Below are 20,507 nucleotides of genomic sequence, written 5' to 3'. Positions count from 1 at the left end.
CCTTTGCCGCCTGGGCTCAAGCGATTCTCCTGCCTCAGCCTCCCCGAGTAGCTGGGACTAGAGGCACATGTCACGACGCCCAGCTTAATTTTTGTATTTTTTGCAGAGACAGAGTTTCACCATCTTTCCCATGCTGGTCTTGAACTACTGAGTTCAAGCAATCCGCCCACCTCAGCCTCCCAAAGTGCTAGGATTATAGGCGTGAGCTACTCACCCTGCCTAGATCAGTGATCTTTCGTTTAACTATTGTAATTGTTTTAGGGTACCATGAACCGAACCCATATAAGATGGCAAACCAGGCTGGACGCGGTGGCTCACGCCTGTAATCCCAGCACTTTGGGAGGCCAAGGTGGACGGATCACAAGGTCAAGAGATTGAGACCATTCTGGCTAACATGGTGAAACCCTGTCTCTACTAAGAATACAAAAAATTAGCTGGGCATGGTGGTGCATGCCTGTAATTCCAGCTACTCGGGAGGCTAAGGCAGGAGAATTGCTTGAACTCGGGAGGCAGAGGTTACAGTGAGCCGAGATGGCGCCACTGCACTCCAGCCTGATGACAGAGCGAGACCCTGTCTCAAAAAAAACAAAACAACAAACAAACAGAAAAACAAAACAAAAAAAACAAGATGACAAACTGAACTGACAAATATGTATGTTCTGACTACTCTACTGACGGGCTATTCCTCCGTCTCTCTCCCTCTCCTCAGGCCTCCCTATTCTGAGACACAACGATATTGAAATTAGGCCAATTAATAACCCCACAATGGCTTCTAAGTATTTGAGTGAAAGGAAAAGTCTCAACGTCTCTTATTTTTTATTTTTATTTTTTAGAGATGGGGTCTTGCCATCTTGCCCAGGCTGGTCTAGAACTCCTGGGCTCAGACAATCCTCCCGCTTCAGCCTCCCAAACGGCCAGGATTATAGGCATGAGCCATTGCACCCGGCCTTCAACATCTCTCACTTTAAATCAAAGGCTGGAAATGATTAAGCTTTGTGAGGAAGGCATGTTGAAAGCCTAGAGAGGCCAAAAGCTAGGCTTCTCACGCTGAACAGTTAGCCAAGTTGTCAATACAAAGGAAAAGTTTTTGAAGGAAATTAAAAGTGCTATTCCAGTGAACACATGAGTGATAAGAGTAAAACAGTGTTATTGTGGATATAGAGAAAGTTTTGGTGGTCTGGCTAGACAATCGAACCAGCCACAAGATTTCCTTAAGCCAAAGCTTAATTCAGAGCAAGGCCCTAACTCTCTTCAATTCTAATGAAGGCTGAGAAAGGTGAGGAAGCTGCAGAAGAAAAGTTGAAAGCCAGCAAAAGTTGGTTCATGAGGTTTAAGGAAAGACGCCATCTCCATAACATAAAAGAGCAAGGTGAAGCAACAAGTGCTGATGTAGAAGCTGCAGGAAGTTATGTAGAAAAATCTAGCCAAGACAGTTGATGAACCACAGATTTTATTTTTACTATTATTATTTTTTTAAGACAGAGTTTCACTCTTGTTGCCCAGGCTAGAGTGCAGTGGTGCGATCTCGGCTCACTGCAACCTCCGCCTTCCAGTTTCAAGTGATTCTCCTGCCTCAGCCTCCTGAGTAGCTGGGATTACAGGCACCTGCCACCATGACTGGCTAATTTTTGTATTTTTAGTAAAGATAGGGTTTCATCATGTTGGCCAGGCTGGTCTCAAACTCCAGACTTCGTGATCCTCCCGCCTCAGCCTCCTAAAGTGCTGGGATTACAGGCGTGAGCCACTGCACCCGGCCAACAGATTTTCAATGTAGATGAAACAGCCTTATGTTGGGAGAAGATGCCATCTAGGACTTTCATACCTAGAGAGAAGTCAATGCCTGGCTTCAAAGTTTCAAAGGACAGGATGACTCTCTTATTAGAGGCTCATGCAGCTGGTGACTTTTAACTTGATGCCAGTGTTCATTTACCATTCTGAAAATCCTAGGGCCCTTAAAAAAATGTACTCTGTCTGTGCTCTATAAATGGAAAAACAAAGCCGGGACGACAGCAAATCTGTTTATAGCATAGTTTACTAAACACTTTAAGCCCACTGCTGAGACCTTGGTACTCAGATAAAAAGATTCCATTCAAAATATTACTGCTCATTGACAATGTACCTGAACACCTAAGAGCTCTGATGGAAATGTACAAGGAGATTCATGCTGTTTTCATGCCTGCTAACACAACATCCATTCTGCAGCCCATGTATCAAGGAGTAATACTGACTTTCAGGTCTTATTATTTAGAAAATACATTTCGTAAGGCTATAGCTGCCAAAGACAGTGATTCCTTTGATGGATCTGGGAAAAGTAAATTGAAAATATTCTGGAAAGGACTCACCATTCTAGATGTCATTAAGAACATTTGTGATGCATGAGAGGAGGTCAAAACATCAACATTAACAGGAGTGTAGAAGAAGTTAACTCCAACCCTCAGGGATGACTTTCAGGGGTTCAAGACTTCAACAGAGGAAGTAACTGCAGAGATGGTGGAAACAACAAGAGAATCAGAATTAGAAGTGGAGTGTGAAGAAGTGACTGAACTGCTGCCATCTCACGACAAAATTTTTTTTTTTCTTTTTTTTTTTTTTTTTTTTTTTTTTTTTTGAGTATCGCCCAGGCTGGAATACAGTGGTGCGGTCTCAACTCACTGCAACTTCCACCTCCTGGGTTCAAGAGATTCTCCTGCCTCAGCCTCCTGAACAGCTGGGACTACAGGTGCCCACCACCACACCTGGCTAATTTTTTTGTGTATTTAGTAGAGACGGGGTTTCACCATGTTGGCCAGGCGGGCCGTGAACTCCTGATCTCAGCGATCTACCCGCCTCGGCCTCCCAAAGTGCTGAGATTACAGGTGTGAGCCACTGTGCCTGGCCCATGATAAAACTTTAATAGAGCCTGGGTAACAAAGTGAGACCCTGTCTCCACAAAAAATTTTAAAAAAATTCCTGGGCATGATGGCGCATACCTGTGGTCCCAGCTACTCCAGAGGCTGAGGCAGGAAGATTGCTTGAGGCCAGGAGTAAGAGACTAGCCTGGACAACATAACAGGATTCCACCTCTGCAAAATTTTAAAAATTGGCTGGGCATGGTGGCACGCACCCATAGTTCCAGCTACTTGGGAGGCCGAGGCAGGAGGATTGCTTGAGCCTGGGAGAGCTAGAGTGAGCCATGACTGCGCCACTACACTCTAGCCTGGGTGGTAGAGGTGAGATCCTGTCTCAGAAAAGAAGTTAGTAGATGAGGAATTGCTTCTTATGGGTGAGCAAAACAGTGGTTTCCTGGGATGGAATCTACTCCTGGTGAAGATGCTGGGAATACTGTGAAAATGACAAAAAAGGATTTAGAGTATTACATAATCCTAAAAAAGCAGTAGCAGGGTTTGAGAGGACTGACTCCAGTTTTGAAAGAAGTTCTACTGTGGATAAAATGGTATTAAACAGCATCATATGCTACAGAGAAACCTTCTGTGAAAGCAAGAGTCAATGCAACAAACTTTATTAATGTCTTATTTTAAGAATTTGCAGGCCGGGCGCGGTGGCTCAAGCCTGTAATCCCAGCACTTTGGGAGGCCGAGGCGGGTGGATCACGAGGTCAAGAGATCGAGACCATCCTGGTCAACATGGTGAAACCCCATCTCTACTAAAAATACAAAAAACATTAGCTGGGCATGGTGGCGCGTGCCTGTAATCCCAGCTATTGAGGAGGTTGAGGCAGGAGAATTGCCTGAACCCAGGAGGCGGAGGTTGCGGTGAGCCGAGATCGCGCCATTGCACTCCAGCCTGGGTAACAAGAGCGAAACTCCGTCTCAAAAAAAAAAAAAAAAAAAAAAAAAAAAAGAATTTGCCATAGCCACCCTAACCAGCAACCACCACCTTGATCAGTTAGCAGCCATCAACATTGTGGTAAGACCCTTCACCAGCAAAAAATTACAACTTGCTGAAGGCTCAGATGATCATTAGTATTTTTTTAGGAATATAGTATTTTAAAATTAAGGTATATACTTTTTTGATACAATGCTATTATACACTTAATATAGTACAATGTAAACATAACTTTTATATGCACTAAGAAACCAAAAAATTCATCTGACTTGCTTTATTGTGTTGGTCTGGAACTGAACCTGTGATATGCCTGTATGTACCAATGTTAATTTTGTAGTTAAACTGTAATTATATAATTTCTTCTTTTTTTTTTTTTTTTTTTTTTTGACATAGAGTCTCACTATGTCGCCCAGACTAGAGTGCAGCAGTGTGATCTCAGCTCATTGCAACCTCTTCCTCCTGGGTTCAAGCAATTCTCCTGCCTCAGCTTCCCAAGTAGCTGGGATTATAGGTGTGTGGCACTACATCCAGCTAATTTCTGTATTTTTAGTAGATATGGGGTTTCACTGTTAGCCAGGCTGGTCTTGAACTCCTGACCTCAGGTGATCCACCCCCTCGACCTCCCAAAGTGCTGGGATTACAGGTGTGAGCCACTGCACCCAGCCTGTAATTATATAATTTCTTAACATTTGGGAAATCTAAGTGACGAATATATGAGAATTCTTGTAAATTTTTGCAGCTTTTTAAAAGTCAGAAATTATTTTATGTTCAAAAATTCTTGGCCAGGCCCGGTGGCTCACACCTGTAATCCCAGCAATCTGGGAAAGTGAGGCAGGTGGATCACTCGAGGTTAGGCATTCAAGACCAGCCTGGCCAACATGGTGAGACCCCGTCTCTACTAAAAATACAAAAATTAGCTGGGCATGGTGGTATGTGCCTGTAGTCCCAGCTATTCGGGAGGCTGAGGCAGGATAATCACTTGAACCTGGGGGGCAGAGGTTGCAGTGAGCCAAAATCATGCCACTGTACTCTAGCCTGGACAACAGAGTGAGACTCCATCTCAACAAAACAAAACCAAAAAACCAGTTCTTAAAAAAATGAAAAAAGGGTTGTTTGAGGAGGGAGAGTGTCTGGAAAGGGTAACTAGGAGCAAGCACACACTCTCTCACCCTCACCACCCAGTCTCCCAGTAAGAGGGGTAATGAGAGGGCTGCCGGGAGGACAGAATGTTCAGGCAAAAGCCAGACTGCTATTTAAGCAGTGGTTCTCAGTGACAGGTGGGGGCTGGACAATTAAAGGGTGTTTCGGGGGCATTTTTTCTTCCTTTTCTTTTTTTGAGATGAAGTTTCACTCTTGTTGCCCAGGCTAGAGTACAATGGCACGATCTCAGCTCACTGCAACCTGTGCTTTCCGGGTTCAAGTGATTCTCCTACCTCAGCCTCCCAAGTAGCTGGGACTATAGGCACACGCCACCAAGTCTGGCTAATTTTTGTATTATTAGTAGAGATGGGGTTTTACCATGTTGGCCAGGCTGTTCTTTAACTCTTGACCTCAGGTGATCCACCCGCCTTGGCCTCCCAAAGTGTTGGGATTACAGGTATGAGCCACAATGCCTGACCCATTTTTTTTTTTTTTTTTTTTTTTTTTAAGACAGGGTCTGGCTGTCACCCAGGCTGGACAGAAGTGGTGCGATCTCAACTCACTGCAACCTCCTCCTCCCAGGCTCAAGGAGTCCTCCCATCTCAACTGCCCAAGTAGCTGGGACCACAGGTGTGTGCCACAACACCCAGCTAATTTTTGTATTTTTTGTAGAGACAGGGTTTCACAATGTTGCCCAGGCTGGTCTCGAACTCCTGGACTCAAGCGATCTACCTGCCTTGGCCTCCTGAAGTGCTGGCATTACAGGCGTGAGCCATCACACTTGGCCCTGTTTGGGGTGCATTTTTGACTGTGACAATAACTGGAGATCAGTGACAACCCTGGCTATAGACCAGGGATGCTCAGCCCTCTGCAGTGTAAAGGATAGCTTCACACCACGAAGAATCATACCACATCCCATACAACTTTAGAGTATCTCGCCAGACAGTCATGTAGGTGAAAAACCTGTTCATTTATTCTTTTATTCATTCAACAAACATTCAATGAGAGAAAGTCTACCAGGTGTCAAGCACTATTTTAGGTATTAGGTTTATATCAGAGAACACAAAAGACAAAAATCCCTGCCCTTCTGGAGCTTACAATTGAGTGGGAGAGTCAGACAATTAACAGCAAACATACTAAGCAGTTAATGCTACACTGTGAAGGTGGTGTAGAATGCCACGGAAGAGATAGAGCAGGGGCATGATAGGAGACAGCTGCGATTTTAAACGGGATGGTCAGAGGGGCTCTCTCAGAAAGTGACAGCTGAGTAGAGGCCTGAAGGAAGTGACGGCCTGAGCCTTGTGGATATTTGAGGAAACAGCATTTCAAGTACACAAAACCCCCAAGGTGTAAGTGTCCCTAAGGTGTTCAAATAATAATAAGGAGACCAGCATGAGTGGACAGAGTGAGCAAGGAGGGAGAGTGGTGGGAGATAAGGTCAGAGAGGTTAAGAGGGTCTCATCATGGATATTAATAAATACTGATTTTTCCAGAAATTCAACAGCCATATAAATTGAGAAACTATTTCACATTGTTTTGTTTAGAACTTCGTGAAGAATGTTCATCATTTAGGAAATGATGAACATTGGTGGCTTCTGAGCCACCAATCAACACACATGTAGCTGTCACTATCATTAAGTGTAAGCCATTTCATTATGTCTTCTAGCGGAGTCATATCCCAGTCTTTAAATACACATTATGTAATATACAGTAATATTATATATTATGTGATATTATATAATAATTTTATATACCACTCTTCCTTTACTACTCCCTATATTACAAGTAGGGCATTGTATTGGTTTTCAGGGAATTATGTGTGTAGATAGATTCTATTTTCCATGCACTTCATTTTAGAATAATAAAGCATTCCAAGATATACCTTATATATATATATAAAAAAAAAAAAAAAAAGCAATGTTGGGTCCAACAGGTATGAGAATGACCAAAGAATAGCAAGAAAATAAAGGGAGTATTCAGAAGCCAGGATGAGAATGGAGGGAATTTTGCTGATAACTGAAGGTGAGTTCCTTAAGGCCTGGTCAAAGGATTTCAGGATGGAAATAGAAAATAAGATGTCCAGGGCTGTATGGAGATGTAACCAGGAGATCTGTGGGCTTCTTGTGGTGACTAACATTATATAAGGGGCCATTAAAAAGTGGTTTTTAATCTAAGTTGCTGCCCACTTTGGGTGTCTTTACCCATTTAACAGAGTAGACTGGGGAGCAAAGAGAGCTCTCTCCTAAATGAGACCAGAAGTAACCCAAAGCCAGGCTCCATTTTTCACCCACAGCACAGGTCGGAGCCCCGGGCTAAGCTCATGTCCTCGGGCCAAACTTATTGCTATGAACTATGCACCTCTAGCCTCTTTAGGGTTAAGAAAGAAGCAGGTAAAAAGAGGAAAAACAGTAACAGAAAGACAAGCATTCATAAAGATCCAATGGAGGAACGGTCAGAGGCAGAAAAGACAGAGATCAAGAGAGACAATATGCTTTTAAATCAAGATAGTCATTATTTATTGAAAATTTTCTAAGGACTGGGTGCTGGGCAAAGTAACGCACATGCATTGTCTCAGGTACAGATTATCACGTCCCCATTTGACAGATAAGGAAACTGAGGCCCAGGTGGGTGAAGGAGATGGCTCAAAGTCTCATAGCTGGTTTAAACTGGTCAGGTCAGCATCTTATGTCTACTATGTCTCAAAAAGGGAGACAGACAGAAAGAGACAGAAATGGGAGAGAATATGCAGACAGACACGAACACAAACGATCATGTGAGCGGCAGGCCCGCAAGGAATCATTTCGAAAGACACTGAGGGTGGCAGGTGGGGCCGCGGAGGACAGCAACGGGCACCGAGTGTTCTGCAGGGTACTCACTTGGTTGCCGGCTGAGAGCCGCAGGACTACTCGGCCTCTCTTTGCTACCCGCACGATCCTCCGCAACCAGTTGACCTAGGGTTTAGAGGCCGCCCAGTTAAAAGCTTGCGCAGGCCCCACCCCTCGCACGCTACGGCCGGCCTCTTCCCGCTGCTACTTCCCCCAACCGCCAGGATGGCAGGATGAGAATAAACAGAATTTTGCTGATAACCGAAGGTGAGTTCCTTAAGGCCTGGTCAAAGGAGTTCAGGATGGAAACAGAAAATAAGACGTCCAGGGCTTCTTACCTTACACCTCCGGCCATCAGCGTCGGCGCAAACGCTCCCGACGCAGCCGACGCAGCCGACGCAGGCGCCGCCGCCGCCGCCGCCGCAGCCGCCGCGCGAGCGCATTGATAAGAGGGGCTTGCAGCATTAACTGGAAGATACACTGAACGCGACCTTTCCGCGGGCTGGAGCGCGAGCGGGGGAACGGGCCTACGCCGCTACGGACGGCTCCCCGGCTCCCATTGGAGGATTGCCCTTCTGCCTTTCCTGGGATTGGCTGGGGATGGAAGCACTTTATTTTTGTCCCCGAGGCTTAGATCCAAACTGAGGAAAACTCTGCCCCTTCGGGGGACTTTGGTTGGTTTAAGAGCCAAGCCCACCCTTTAACAGGATTGGCCAGGAAAGGAGTTCTTGTCTTTGGCCGTTTCCGGTCTATTTGACAGGGTTGGTGGGGGGCTAGTTGGGAATACGCAGGGCGAGTCACCGAACAATCGAGATGCTTGGCTTCTTTGACGTGTTACTCTCCATAAGCCACCTTGCAATGCCTCCGCTCTGCTAAGAGACGCGATTAGCACCCAGTTTCCTATGGCTCCACACCCACCTGCAGGGATCCCTAAGCCAGTTTTCTCGCTCAAAATGAGCAGAGTTCCTAATTCCACATGCATGGAGGATGAAGTGGTTATAGGGATGTGGCGCGTCACCCACCGGTCCCTGATACTAAGACATTGGTCAAGTGACAACCTTGCTAGGCGCCTCAGTTTAACCATCTGGAAATGGAAAGGTGTTTTGAAATTTTCCTCAGAGTGTGTGAGGATAAAATGAGAGGGCATATGTAAATCAGTTGCCTGGGGGATAAATAATTAAGTTCTCTCCTCCCAGTTCTTTCCCAGTGCTCAGGCGGACAAAACTTTCGACCCAGAGAGGCAAACTAACTTATTTGAAGTCACACAGCAGGCCCCACCCCTCACGCGCTCTGGCCCTGTCTCTTCCCATTGTCACTCCCCCCTCAACGACCAGTCTTTAAGGCGTCTCACCATACACCGCCAGCAGTCGGCGCAATAAGACCCAGAATAAAACCCAGGCCTTTCGTCTTCCAAAGGAAAGCTGTTTAGGAAGGAAGCAGAGAAGGGAAGGACCCTCCGATTTGCAAGTTCTTAACTTGGATTCTACAGACCTCTAATCGAGTCTGGGGACAGGGTTTGGAGAGGTCCTTGAATTTGAATGGGAACAAATTTACATCTTTATTTTCCCTCTCCTCTAACGGAAATTTAGCATTTTTTCAATAAAGAATGTAACTAGCCATAGTAGCAGTAGTAGTAACAGTACTGATTGTCACTGATAGAAATCAGAGATTTTCATATCACATTATAGATGTTGCAGATCTCTTGAAAATCATAATCTCTATTATTTAAAAATGAGAGTCATTAGACCCTCCATGAAATCTTATGATTTAATGGATGAATGGGGAGTACATATACAACTATACTATAGTACATATTTGCTTTTTCCATATTTTAATAACTATATTTCAATATAACCAATTTCTTTTGTAATCTAGATATTTTATTCTATGAATTTAAACGATTTTTTTTTTCTGTGAAAAGGTCCAGCTGGGCGCAGTGGCTCACGCCTGTAATCCCAGCACTTTGGGAGATGGAGGTGGGCAAATCACCTGAGGTCGGGAGTTCCAGACCAGCCGGGCCAACATGGTGAAACCCTGTCTCTACTAAAAATGCAAAAATTAGCCTGGTGTGGTGGCAGGTGCCTGTAATCCCAGTTACTTGGGAGGCTGAGGCAGGAGAATCACTTGAACCCAGGAGGTGGAGGTTGCAGTGAGCCAAGACCGCCCCATTGCACTCCAGCCTGGATGACAAGAGCAAGACTCCATGGAAAGAAAGAAAGAAAAAGAAAGAAAGGCAGGAAGGAAGGAAGGAAGGAAGAAAAGGTCCATAGGCTTCACTAGATCACCAAAGGGGTCCATGGCACAAAAAATATTAATATTTGTCTTGAACCCTAGGCTCCAGGAGGACAAAGACTTGCCCTATCTTGTTTCGTTGCTGTATCCCTTTCACCCAGTTCAGTAGTTCAGGCACACAGTAGGTACTTATAAGTGTTTACTGAATGAATAATAGGATTCCTTCCCAAACATTCTGCACACCCCCAATTGGGGGAGCCAGTGCTGGCCCTTTGGATCACCTAAGAGGGAAGGACATTCTTGAATCTGGTTTTGTCCCTGCCAATCTGATTCTGCTCACAGAAGTAGATGGCAATTTAAAGGTCTGGTCTCGGGAAATCCCAGGAACCTCCCACCCAGGAGCAGGGCCCTCTGCTGCAAAGGAGTGAGGGTAAGCTAGGAAGAATATGAAGACAAGTAGTTTCAACATGGGAATAGGCCCTAGGGCACATTTGGCCCATGACTCTTTATCCTCCTGGTTTCTGTTTAAGGTCTTAGCCAGTAGGTCTTGTTTTCTCTGGCCTTCAGCGAAGACAAAATCTTGGAGCTAGATGTGACCTTAAAGACCTAGAACAGCCCTCCCTTTCAGAGGTCCAGACTGAAGAGTGAGGGCACAGGGAACAAGATATTACTCTGGGCAAAGAACATCCTGTCCTCCCATGCCTCAGCCAAGGACATGAGCACCCTGGCCAACTATATTAGACTCCTACAATTGACTCTTAAGAGCATCCCTGAAGAAGAAGACCAGAGGCCCTCTCTAACAGGGTGGGTGAAGAAGAGTCTCAAATGCTAGGATGAGGGGCTGGGGATTTAATTGGGGAGACAGGAACCAGGGAAGAGCACAATGAAAGCCAGACTTCAGAGACCCACTTCGAGGCTAGACTCTGTCTTGAGAATTTAGGCAGGTTGCTTCTCCTGGACTGATCCCTTAGCATGATAAGCCTCAGTTTATAGAGGGAAAACTGAGGCCCTCTAGAGAGGACAAGAAGAGTCATGTTGTGAGGTAGGGCCAACTGAGGCAAGAGTAACCAGGCTGGCTACTCTGGCTCTGATTGGCTAGGATCCTTTGGCAGGCTGACCTCTTCCTGGCCTACTCCAATGTCTTTGCCCCTGTTGCTTTCCCCTCCCCTCCTCTTCACCGCATACTCATTGGGGTTGGCTCCAGATATTGCATGCAGAAGTCTCTTTTCTCTACACAAGATGCCTTGACTTAGGATCCTGCACTTTCAGCTCTGGCCTTGAGGTATTGCATTACTTTGCGCAAGACATTCCCCTTTCTGAGCCTTAGTCCTCCCTACCCACCTCTGACAGCGCATCAAAACCTCCATCCTGTCCCCAAAACATTTATCAGAATCATGGAGAGATGTGTCCAGGATCTGGTATTCCAACCATCTCACAGAGGAGACCCAGAGAGGGAAGGGGCCTTGCCAAAGGTCTCACACCAACCTGGCAGTCATCTTAACTCCTCTCCTTCCATATCTAAAGCCTGTCGAGGCTTGAAACATCTTGAAAGCTCTCATAGAATAGACAAATTGCTCATGTGGAAGAATTCCAACTAATTTATATCCATACTTCCTTCTTAAGGAAATGGAGCATAACTCCTCATTCCCTAAGCATGGGCTGCGCTTAGTTGGCTTCCTTCCAAAGAGTACAGCATGGAAAAAGGGAAAGAGGAGTAGCTTTACAGTGGAGAAACCTGATGGACACTGCCTCCTCCAGGTGATCAAAGTTAACATTCACAGTGATAAATCATATTGATAGTACATGCCCTTGATATGATCTTGTGAAAATGGCATTTGACTTCTGTGGTCTTCCTTCCCCAAACCATATTCCCAGTTAGTCATGAAAGAAAACATCAGACTAATCATGATTAAGGGACATTCTATAAAATACCTGACCAGTACTCCTCAAATGACTCCAGGTCATCAAAAAAAGAGGAAAGCCTGAGAAAGTGTCATAGCCAAGAAGAGCTTAAGGAGACAAGATGACTAAATGTAGTATGCTATTCTGGATGGAATCTTGGAGCAGAAAAAGGACATTAAGTTAAAACTAAGGAAATCGGAATAAAGTATGGACCTTAGTTAATAATAATGTACTGATATTGTTTCATTAACTGTGACGAATGTATCACACTAATGTAAACTGTTAATAAGGAGAACTTGCTGTGGGATATACGGAATTTCTCTGTTATCTTCACAATAATTCTGTAAATTTAAAACTGTTCTGAAATTAAGTTTATTTTTAAAACCTCCCATATCTGCCCCCATCTTGCCAATCTCACCTGAGGTCTAGCGTCTATTTCCTTACTGCTTTGCTTCCTTCCAGTCCGTTCTCCTGGCAGCCAGCAGAGGGCATTCTCTAAAACGCAAATCTAACCATATCTGAAGCCTTCCAGCAAAATAAAGGCGTTGGATGGAAAGTTCGGGAGGCATAGTATAAAAGACCGACTCGGATGTCTCAGTAAAAGTTATTGTGATCCAGAACAAATCTGGGAAATATTTCTGGCGCCCACTGAGATAAAATTTATGTACCTAAACAATATAACTCAGCCTTTCCAAGGTCTCCCGGATAAAGCTTTTCAGATGTCCAACTCCCTGCGTTTCCATCCTTTCGCACAGTTACGTAGTTAATTTCCCTTTGTTCTTCCTTTATCTCTATGGACACTCCTCTGCCTGAGGTATCTTTTCCCGTCTTCTCCCCCAAGCCCAGCTTCAGGGACTCTGTACCCGCTCCCAAAGACGAGAGCGCTCCTGCATAATTGGGTTGTGATATCCGGACCGAAGTCTTTTTTTATTTTTATTAAACACGAATGAGGAAAATGGATTCCTTTGGCTCCGCACGGCCGTATCACTCTAGGCCCGAGGAAAGGTTTGACGCACTATAAATTAAAAGATGAATCACTGATAAATGATGTTCTACGGTGCAGGGTGTCTCTATGCGCATGCGCCTAAGAGGAAGGCGTGGGAAGCCCTTTGCTACCTGGCTGGGTCCGCTGCGGGCGCCAGGAGAGGGAGGGGCTTCCTCAGCCTCGCCCTGCCATTGGCCAGGATGGTCCGCATTGGTCTGACGCAACGTCTCTGCGGCCTGGCGGAGCCCGACCCCCACCCGCCGAACCCCCCGCAACTACCATGTTGCAGGCTACTGCGTAGGCCAGGTGGCTCCGTGTGGGCCTGGGGGAAACTGACCGGTGGGGCCAGCGCCCCTGGCGAAACAAAAGACTCGAAGCGACACTTTGAATTTGCTCAGAATTTTATTAGGGTTAACAGGGTCCAGGGAGAGAAGCGGGCCTTCTGGGGGAGGGGGACAAGAATACCGCAAAGATTACCGCAAAGAATACCGCAATGGCGAAGCGGCCTTGCATAGACACCGAGGCGGGCTAGCGGCGCGGCGGGAAGAGAAAAGGGACGGAGAGAGAACTTGGGAGAGCAGGGTGGCAACAGTGCCTCCAAGGGCACTGCGCAGCTGTGACGAAGGCCACAGCAGCCCTCCCTGCTTCAGGGTCAGGGTGTCCACTCCACACAGCACAGGGATTGGGGCTGGGGCCAACATTGACTGGGAGAAGGGGGGCAGAGGGGCCCTGACCAAGGCATCACAATAAATACAGTTAGCAGCACACAGAAGCCTGCAGGGGTGGAGGGCCAAAAGAAGGGGGCTAGCCCCCTTTTCCTCCCCCCAAAATAAGAACTCTGCCATGACTAAACCATAAAAATAAACTTTAAACCCGTGTACGAAGTCGGTCACCCCCCAGAAGTGCAATGTGGGGCCGCGTGGCCCTAGCTGAGGGGGAGGGCAAATGGGGTAAGGGGTGGGGGATACAGAGAGGTGATCCCTGAAAGGGCAAAACCTTTACCCGGTTTTCCCCCTCTTCCCAGGGTTGGCCCAACCGTTTGGGACCTGAACCACCTCCTCCACATCGGAGTCGTCTGAATCTTCCCCTTCTTCCCAGACAGCTTCAATTCCTTCCTCCTCATAGTTTCCTTCCTCCTCATAGATGTCCTCATCTTGCTGGATGCCTGCACAGGGGAGAAGCAACGAAGGGGAAATGGAGTTAGGCGGTTAGATGAGCAGGTAGGTGTCCCTCTAAAAGGGAACAGAGTCCATAGCCTGGGACAATTTGCCAAGCGCCTCTGCTTGGAATGGCCAAGAGTGTGTGCCAGTGTACTCAAGCAAGCCCACATAAGGGAGTTGGAGGGAGGCAGGCAGTGTGGGCCCCCTGCCTCTGTTCAGTCAAAACTGATATATCTCTGATAGTAGATGTGTCTCCTTGAGTTCTGACCTCAGCTGAATAAACCTATTCATCTCTAGGCATCTTCCTTGTTCCTCTCCCCCAGTTTGATCCAAACAGGCCCCAATCTATCTTCTTCAACCCAATTCCCCACCCCCACTCCCACTCCCACCCTCAGGGCTGGGCAGACAGCTCTGCCTCCCCTTCTCTGAGAGAAGAGATGCCGTCAAGGGGGAAGGGAAAAGGACTGAGAATCCTTTTCCCGGTCTTACCTGAACATGTCCAGATTGAAGCTCCATACTCATTCAATACCTCTTCCCATGGCCCCCTGGCCTTGCCCCAGTGGAAGTTTGCCAGGGACCCCATGGCCAAAAAACCCCCAAGAGCAGTTGATTTTCCTGCCCCTTCTACCTTCCATCTGAATACTTCTCAGAGCTTTTAATAATTCCGAAGTTATTCTCAGAGCCCTTAGGTGCTGGTATTATTATATGCAGTACTTGCCCAACATATACTACCACTGAAACCTTTTGTGAGAAGCAGCTGTCAGATCTAGTGAAGGCTCCTCAGGACCTAATTTTGGAAACCCTGGCCGACATACCATGCATTTTCACCCTTCCAGGTCCTTGTTCAGATGATCTACTCCATGGAGAATGCTCCATAATGATCCTCAGTGTGAATGCAGCCTCCAATTCAAATGTCACCTTCTTCCTCTAGCTCTCTCCTGCCTGCCTCCCCCTGACTCTTGAGGTAGAACTGGCTGCACCCTTCTCTGGGCTGAGAGAGCACACTGTTCACTTCACGCTCTGCTCCCAGCACAAGCCTGGGAATTTGCCAAAGGCCAAGGCTGGGTACAGAGTGTGCTGAAACGCAATGTTTTGCCACTCCCCCAATTCGATGTGAAATGTCCTTTTTAGTTTTCCACCCACTGTCCCCTATCTCTGTGTACTCTCCCTCTTTTGCTCTGTTACAACCGTTTACCCATCACCTAGAAGTAAAATGATTTTTTTGGGGTTTTGTTACATTTTTTAAGTTAAATGTTCTCTGGATTTCCTTTGTTTAAAAAGTTGCTCAGAATGCTTTTTCTTTCCTCCATAAACGCAGACCGTGTTCATGCCTTGATACCGTCCTTGGCCAGGCTTGCTCTGAAAGAAAAGAGGGAAGACAAGGGTGGGGGGTTAGCTCACCTTCCTCAATGCCCTCCTCTTCTTCTGCTGATTCGTCTGAGATGATCTCTATCACATCTGCGTAGTCATCCTGCTCCTTGTCAAGGTCTTCAATAACCTTCTCATAGTACTCAAAGTCTCTGTCGTCATCATCGCTGCCTTCATTGTCACCTTCATTGCCATCATCATCACTGCCCTCATTGTCTCCTTCATTGCCATCATTATCTTCATCATCACTTTCCTCATCTGCTTCATTGTCACTGTCACTGCTGTCCTGGTTGTTGCCATGGCTGCCCCAGATGCCACCTTTGAAGAAGTTGTTGCCGTAAGTGTTCTTGTTGTTGTCAGGGTTCTCTTTGTTGTCATCGGTGTTCTTGTTATTGTCTTCAGGGTTCTCATTGTTGTCATCGGCACTCTCATTGTTGTCAGTGGTTTCGTTGTCATCAGCACTCTCATTGTTATCGGTGGTCTCATTGTTGGGGGCCTCATTGTGGTCTGGGCTCTCGCTGTCGAAGATGTTCTCATTGATGTCAGTTATCTCGTTGTCAGTGGTCTCAAAGTAGTCGGTGGTCTCCATGAAGTCAGAGATCTTGATGTCATGAATTGTCTCGTCAATGTCTGAGATGTCGCTGAAAATGTCTTCCACTGCATAATAGTCGGGGGCGTCTTCCATGATCACCACCTCACATCTGTCCTTGGTTTTACTGTAGGGAAAGCTGGGGCTGAGTATGGGGTTGGTGGGAGGGGGTGTACTCATAGCACTCAAAGGTGGAAAGTAACTGGAGAAGCAGTAGGCTTTAAGGGATCCCAGGGATGGGGCTAGGGTGGATCAAGTCCCATTTCTGCCCCTGGCTGTGTAACCTTAGGCCATTTCTGGGCATGATTCCCCACTTCTAAAACATATTCCACTGGGATTATCTCGAAGGTCCCTTTTGGCTCTATAAATCCTGTGTTACACTAGTCTTTGCCCCACCCCCAACAAACCCCTTCTCAGCCACCAAATCCCCATTACCGTTTCTTCATTTCTTGCCTCTTTCTCTTTGTCCTGGAGCCCCTTTCTCTCAGGTAGTAGCGTAGAGGGTTAACCCACAGATCATTCTTAATAATCTGTTGAAAAGAGGAGAGAAGGGGATAAGAGCACCATGAGTACAAGCCCCAGATCCTATTCTTAATTCCCCACATGCCCAGCAACAAGCCTAGTAAGGCCTTCTCTGGTGATGCCAGGAAGGGCCCCACCTCAGCAATCCTGTCAGCCTCTGGGAGGCTGTGATTTGAGAACCAGCTGAAGAAGCTGTGGCTCGCATCCTGGTTCCCATGACGGCGGGCCTGGGGTTCCTGGCCACGGTGCCAGCGAATTGGGGTTGAGTGAGACACCAGTCGGCCTAGGAAGAGAGAAGGCTATAGAGATGGGACAGAACAAGGACAGATTGGGTGGGAGGGAACATGGATTTATGCTGGGACTGCTTCTTACCCGAGCGGTTGCGCTGGAACTCCTTGACAATCACCATGTTTGTGAAGTAGGGGTTTGTCTGGAAGTACAGCTTCATTTTGTAGCCCATGGAGATATGTCTGAGATCCTGTACCTGCTCCAGGTGGGGGTGATGGTGGAATGTCTCCCCCCACACACCATGGCCCTTCCCACCCACCTCCCCTCACCTCCAAGAACCAGATTCGTTGCCCGATCCTACTAAAAAATATCTCTCTGGCCTGACCTGCAGATTGGTCAAGTAGCGGAAAATGTCTTCGTCACGTCGGTTGATCAAAATTGAAATTCTGGGGTGGTTGAGGAACTGATGAGTGGAGCAGTTTAGGTCAAGGATTGACTATCCAGTGAAAGGGAGGGAGGAATGGCCAGGGAGGGCACAGTAAGAGAGGCTAGAGCAGGATTCCTTCTATGTTCATGTGGTTTGTATGAAACAGGTGAGTCATGGGACATAACCCATACTTATTCCCATTATAAACCTCTGTTAGGTGGCCCTGCAGGATGCTGAGAGTCTGTGTCCATGTGGTATATGTCACTGGGTGCTGAAGGCCCATGTCCAAGTGATGCTGTATCTGATTGCTGAGGGCCTGTGGTCACATGATGTTTTATGTATGGGTGTTGAAGGTCCATGGCCACACGTGTGAATGGCTCTGATGGCATGTGCTCATGTGATGCCATGTCTACATGCTGAGGACCTGTGGTCATATTATACTGTGTCTAGGAGCTAATATCCTATGTCTAGAGGATATCCTATGCCTGGGTGCTAAGGGCCTCTATATGCTGTTTCGTATGAGGGTGCTAAGGGTCTGTATCCACATAATTCTATTAAGATGTTAAACTCATGTTCCTAACATGTTACATGTACATATATGTATCCCCCATCTACTCTTCCCTTTCCTTCATTTAACTCCTTTTTGTCCATACCTAGACACTCCCTCTCCTGACCCTTCAGGGGCTCCAGCCCCTCTCTAGCCCCTTTCCCGCCAATGAAAGGCACTCCAGCCAAGATTAGGGTCTCTTAGTATCCTAAGCAAAGATCTAGGTTTAGAGAGCCTTGTATGGATGGCTCAGGCACCCTTTCTAGGCAGTTACTCTGCTGTGTGCCTTTCCCCTCCCCCTCTTCAAGGTCTCTGAGTCAGTTCATCTTCTACGTGACCCTCTCCTCCTCCTTTCACCACCTCTGGTCCAATTTTCCTGCTATGTGTCCCTTTACTACCCCCTTCTTTCATCATCTGTGATCCTTTTTTTAATGCTATGGTCCTCCTCTTCCCCCTTTCCTATCTGTGGTCCAGTTTTTTTTTTTTTTTTTTTTTTTTTTTTGGGTCGGAGTTTCGCTCTTGTTACCCAGGCTGGAGTGCAATGGCGCGATCTCGGCTCACCGCAACCTCCGCCTCCTGGGTTCAGGCAATTCTCCTGCCTCAGCCTCCTGAGTAGCTGGGATTACAGGCACGCGCCACCATGCCCAGCTAATTTTTTGTACTTTAGTAGAGACGGGGTTTCACCATGTTGACCAGGATGGTCTCGATCTCTTGACCTCGTGATCCACCCGCCTCGGCCTCCCAAAGTGCTGGGATTACAGGCTTGAGCCACCGCGCCCGGCCTGTGGTCCAGTTTTTATGCCCGCCCCTTCGTCATCTCCAGTGCAGCTCCTCTGCTGTTTTGCCCTCCTTCCATCCCTCTTCCACCCAGTCTAGTCCGTCTTCCGACAGGGGGCTCACGCCCATCTCTGGCTCTCCTCCACCCACTTTATCTTTTCTGTCCCTCCCCCACCTTCCCATTTCCTGTCATGGGTTTCTGGCCCTTGAGTATAGAAGAGAAGGATACTGCTTTGACCCAGAAGCCAGGGATGTGCTGGATGATGAGGTCTCTGCGCTCCAGGAAGGGTCTTCGCATCTGGATGAACTTGCGCTTGAGACGCAGGAAGGCCTTGCCTGCCTTGATGTTCACCGCCTCCAGGTCCAGCTGAACATCCTCCAGTGCCTGCAGGATGCTCTCCATCCTCTCCGCATTTCTCTCTATGCCTTCCCTCTTCACCTTCCTCTGCTTCCTCCTCCTCCTCCTCCGCCGCCGCCTCCTGCTGCTCCTCTTACTCTCCTGCTCATCCTCATCGTCATCTTCCACTATGATGATCGCCTCTTCCTTGCTCTTTGGGTCAATTAATCTCTGGGGCCCCCACCCCACTGCGCTACGGGTTTCTAGGGCCCCCTCTCCACCAAAACTGCTGGACTCCACAACCTGAAAATCGATTTCCAGGCTCCCCCCCGAGACCTCAGGAGTGGGGAGTACTTCCAGGCTCTCCGTGGGTGGGGGCGCCTCCCCGTACCCCGACTCGATGGTAGGATCCCAGCCGGGACACCCAGCACCGAGCGTGAAGTATGCGCGGATCCCCCCCTCCTCGAGAATGACATAGGGAGGGGGCGGGGGCAGCGCGGGGCCCAGTCCCAACCCCCTCATATCGGCCAGCACCTGTGCTGCCTCCGTTTCCTCCTGGAGCCTCGGGCGCTGCTCGGGTGGAGGCAGGGGGAGTCGGAGGAGCGGCGGCGGCGGCGGCGGCGGCGGCGGCGGGGGCTGGTCGCGCTCTGGAGGCTCGGAGCTGCTCAGGCGGCGGGTCTTTGCCGGAGGCCCCTCATCTGGGCGGTCCATGGCGACCGCGCTCGCACAGCTCAGGGGACTAGCACTCGCCCCTTCGCTCTCAGCCGCGTCGCTGCAGCTAGTCGCACAGGGAAGCGGAGCTGCGAAGAATCACGCAACCAGCTCCCCTCACCGTCTCGCTCTGGCGTTCCCTCCCACAGCGCCCGCTCTACTCCCTCCGCGCCAATCGCTGAAGCCCCGCCCCCTCCTGACGCAGGGGTCCGCTCGGCCTTGTCATTGGCTGCCGGCCGCCGCGGCGGCGCTCGCGCTCCCGCGACCCCTGCCCGCTCTCACGCAATCTGCTTGCCAACACCACACATCATCAGTTTCCGATTGGCTGCCCTCGGGCCCGCCAATCAACGGGCTAACTCCCTCAGCGACCGGAGCGAAACTGCAGGGCGATTGGCTGCGACGAAGCTGGGGAAGAAGCCCCTCTCCCTCACCCTTTCAGCGTTTTATCCAATGGGAAAAGTACCAGTGGTTCTGAAGACGAAAAAACCAGACGAAAAACAAACGCAAGCGCTGAGCAGGATGTGCTCACATGAAATTGGGAGAGCCTCGTTATCATTTCCCCCGCCCCCCTCCCCTCAGCAACTACGCACTTTTAAAATCTGCCCCTTCCCCCATTTCCTTCAGCTCCTTCACCAACTCCCCGCATCTGCCTCTTCCCCCACCCCACCCCCGCGTCTCCCCTTTCCCATCCCTCCCTTCTGCCCCTTCTTCCATTCCCCGCTTCTGCCCCTTCCCCCATCCCCCGCTTCTGCCCCTTTCCCTATTCCCCATTTCTGACCCCCATCCCCCCACTTCTACCCCTTCCCTCACCCCCAGCCCCTGCTTCTGTCCCTTCCCCCATCCCCGCACTTCCCTTTCCCTCACCCCCGGACCCCCGCTTCTGCCTCTTCCCTCACCGCCCCCCCCCCACCGCTTGTGCCTCTTCCCCCAAC

At 48.4% G+C, this 20,507-nt stretch overlaps 1 protein-coding gene and 1 long non-coding RNA gene across 3 annotated transcripts in view; both read right to left on the bottom strand.

Annotated features, from left to right (window-relative positions):
* LOC116542228 overlaps positions 1-8,455 on the bottom strand; it is a 71,870-nt gene extending 63,415 nt beyond the window's left edge. Inside the window, exons 1-3 of the long non-coding RNA XR_004265124.1 lie at positions 8,129-8,455; positions 7,842-7,916; positions 2,343-2,479 (exon numbers count right to left, since the gene is read on the bottom strand). This is a non-coding gene — a long non-coding RNA (uncharacterized LOC116542228). The remainder of the gene's footprint in view (positions 1-2,342; positions 2,480-7,841; positions 7,917-8,128) is intronic.
* A 4,837-nt stretch (positions 8,456-13,292) lies between these two features.
* TSPYL2 (TSPY like 2) lies at positions 13,293-19,713 on the bottom strand. Of its 2 annotated transcripts, none has more exons than XM_032267040.1 (7): positions 18,757-19,713; positions 17,162-17,239; positions 16,921-17,032; positions 16,686-16,831; positions 16,462-16,556; positions 15,471-16,153; positions 13,293-14,074 (listed from the first exon to the last, which is right to left on the bottom strand). In XM_032267040.1, the coding sequence occupies exons 1-7, from the start codon at positions 19,573-19,575 to the stop codon at positions 13,908-13,910; spliced, it is 2,100 nt and encodes a 699-aa protein (XP_032122931.1). In that variant the 5' UTR covers positions 19,576-19,713; the 3' UTR covers positions 13,293-13,907. The 2 variants fall into 2 exon arrangements, with proteins under 2 accessions (XP_032122931.1, XP_032122932.1); XM_032267041.1 differs by having other exon boundaries at positions 16,480-16,556.
* Positions 19,714-20,507: the final 794 nt, after the last annotated feature.

The sequence above is a fragment of the Sapajus apella genome, unplaced genomic scaffold, assembly GCF_009761245.1.
Source record: "Sapajus apella isolate SASKATOON/1434 unplaced genomic scaffold, GSC_monkey_1.0 scaffold164, whole genome shotgun sequence".
Lineage (NCBI taxonomy): Eukaryota > Metazoa > Chordata > Mammalia > Primates > Cebidae > Sapajus > Sapajus apella.
This window is presented reverse-complemented; position numbering and strand designations above follow the sequence as displayed.

Excerpts from the sequence above, each read along its gene's own strand:
- TSPYL2 (XM_032267040.1), bottom strand. The coding sequence starts at position 19,575 with ATGGACCGCCCAGATGAGGGGCCTCCGGCAAAGACCCGCCGCCTGAGC. Across the intron at positions 17,033-17,161 it reads GCTACTTGACCAATCTGCAG|GTACAGGATCTCAGACATAT; the intron begins GTCAGGCCAGAG and ends CACCTGGAGCAG. Across the intron at positions 16,832-16,920 it reads GTTCCAGCGCAACCGCTCGG|GCCGACTGGTGTCTCACTCA; the intron begins GTAAGAAGCAGT and ends CTCTCTTCCTAG.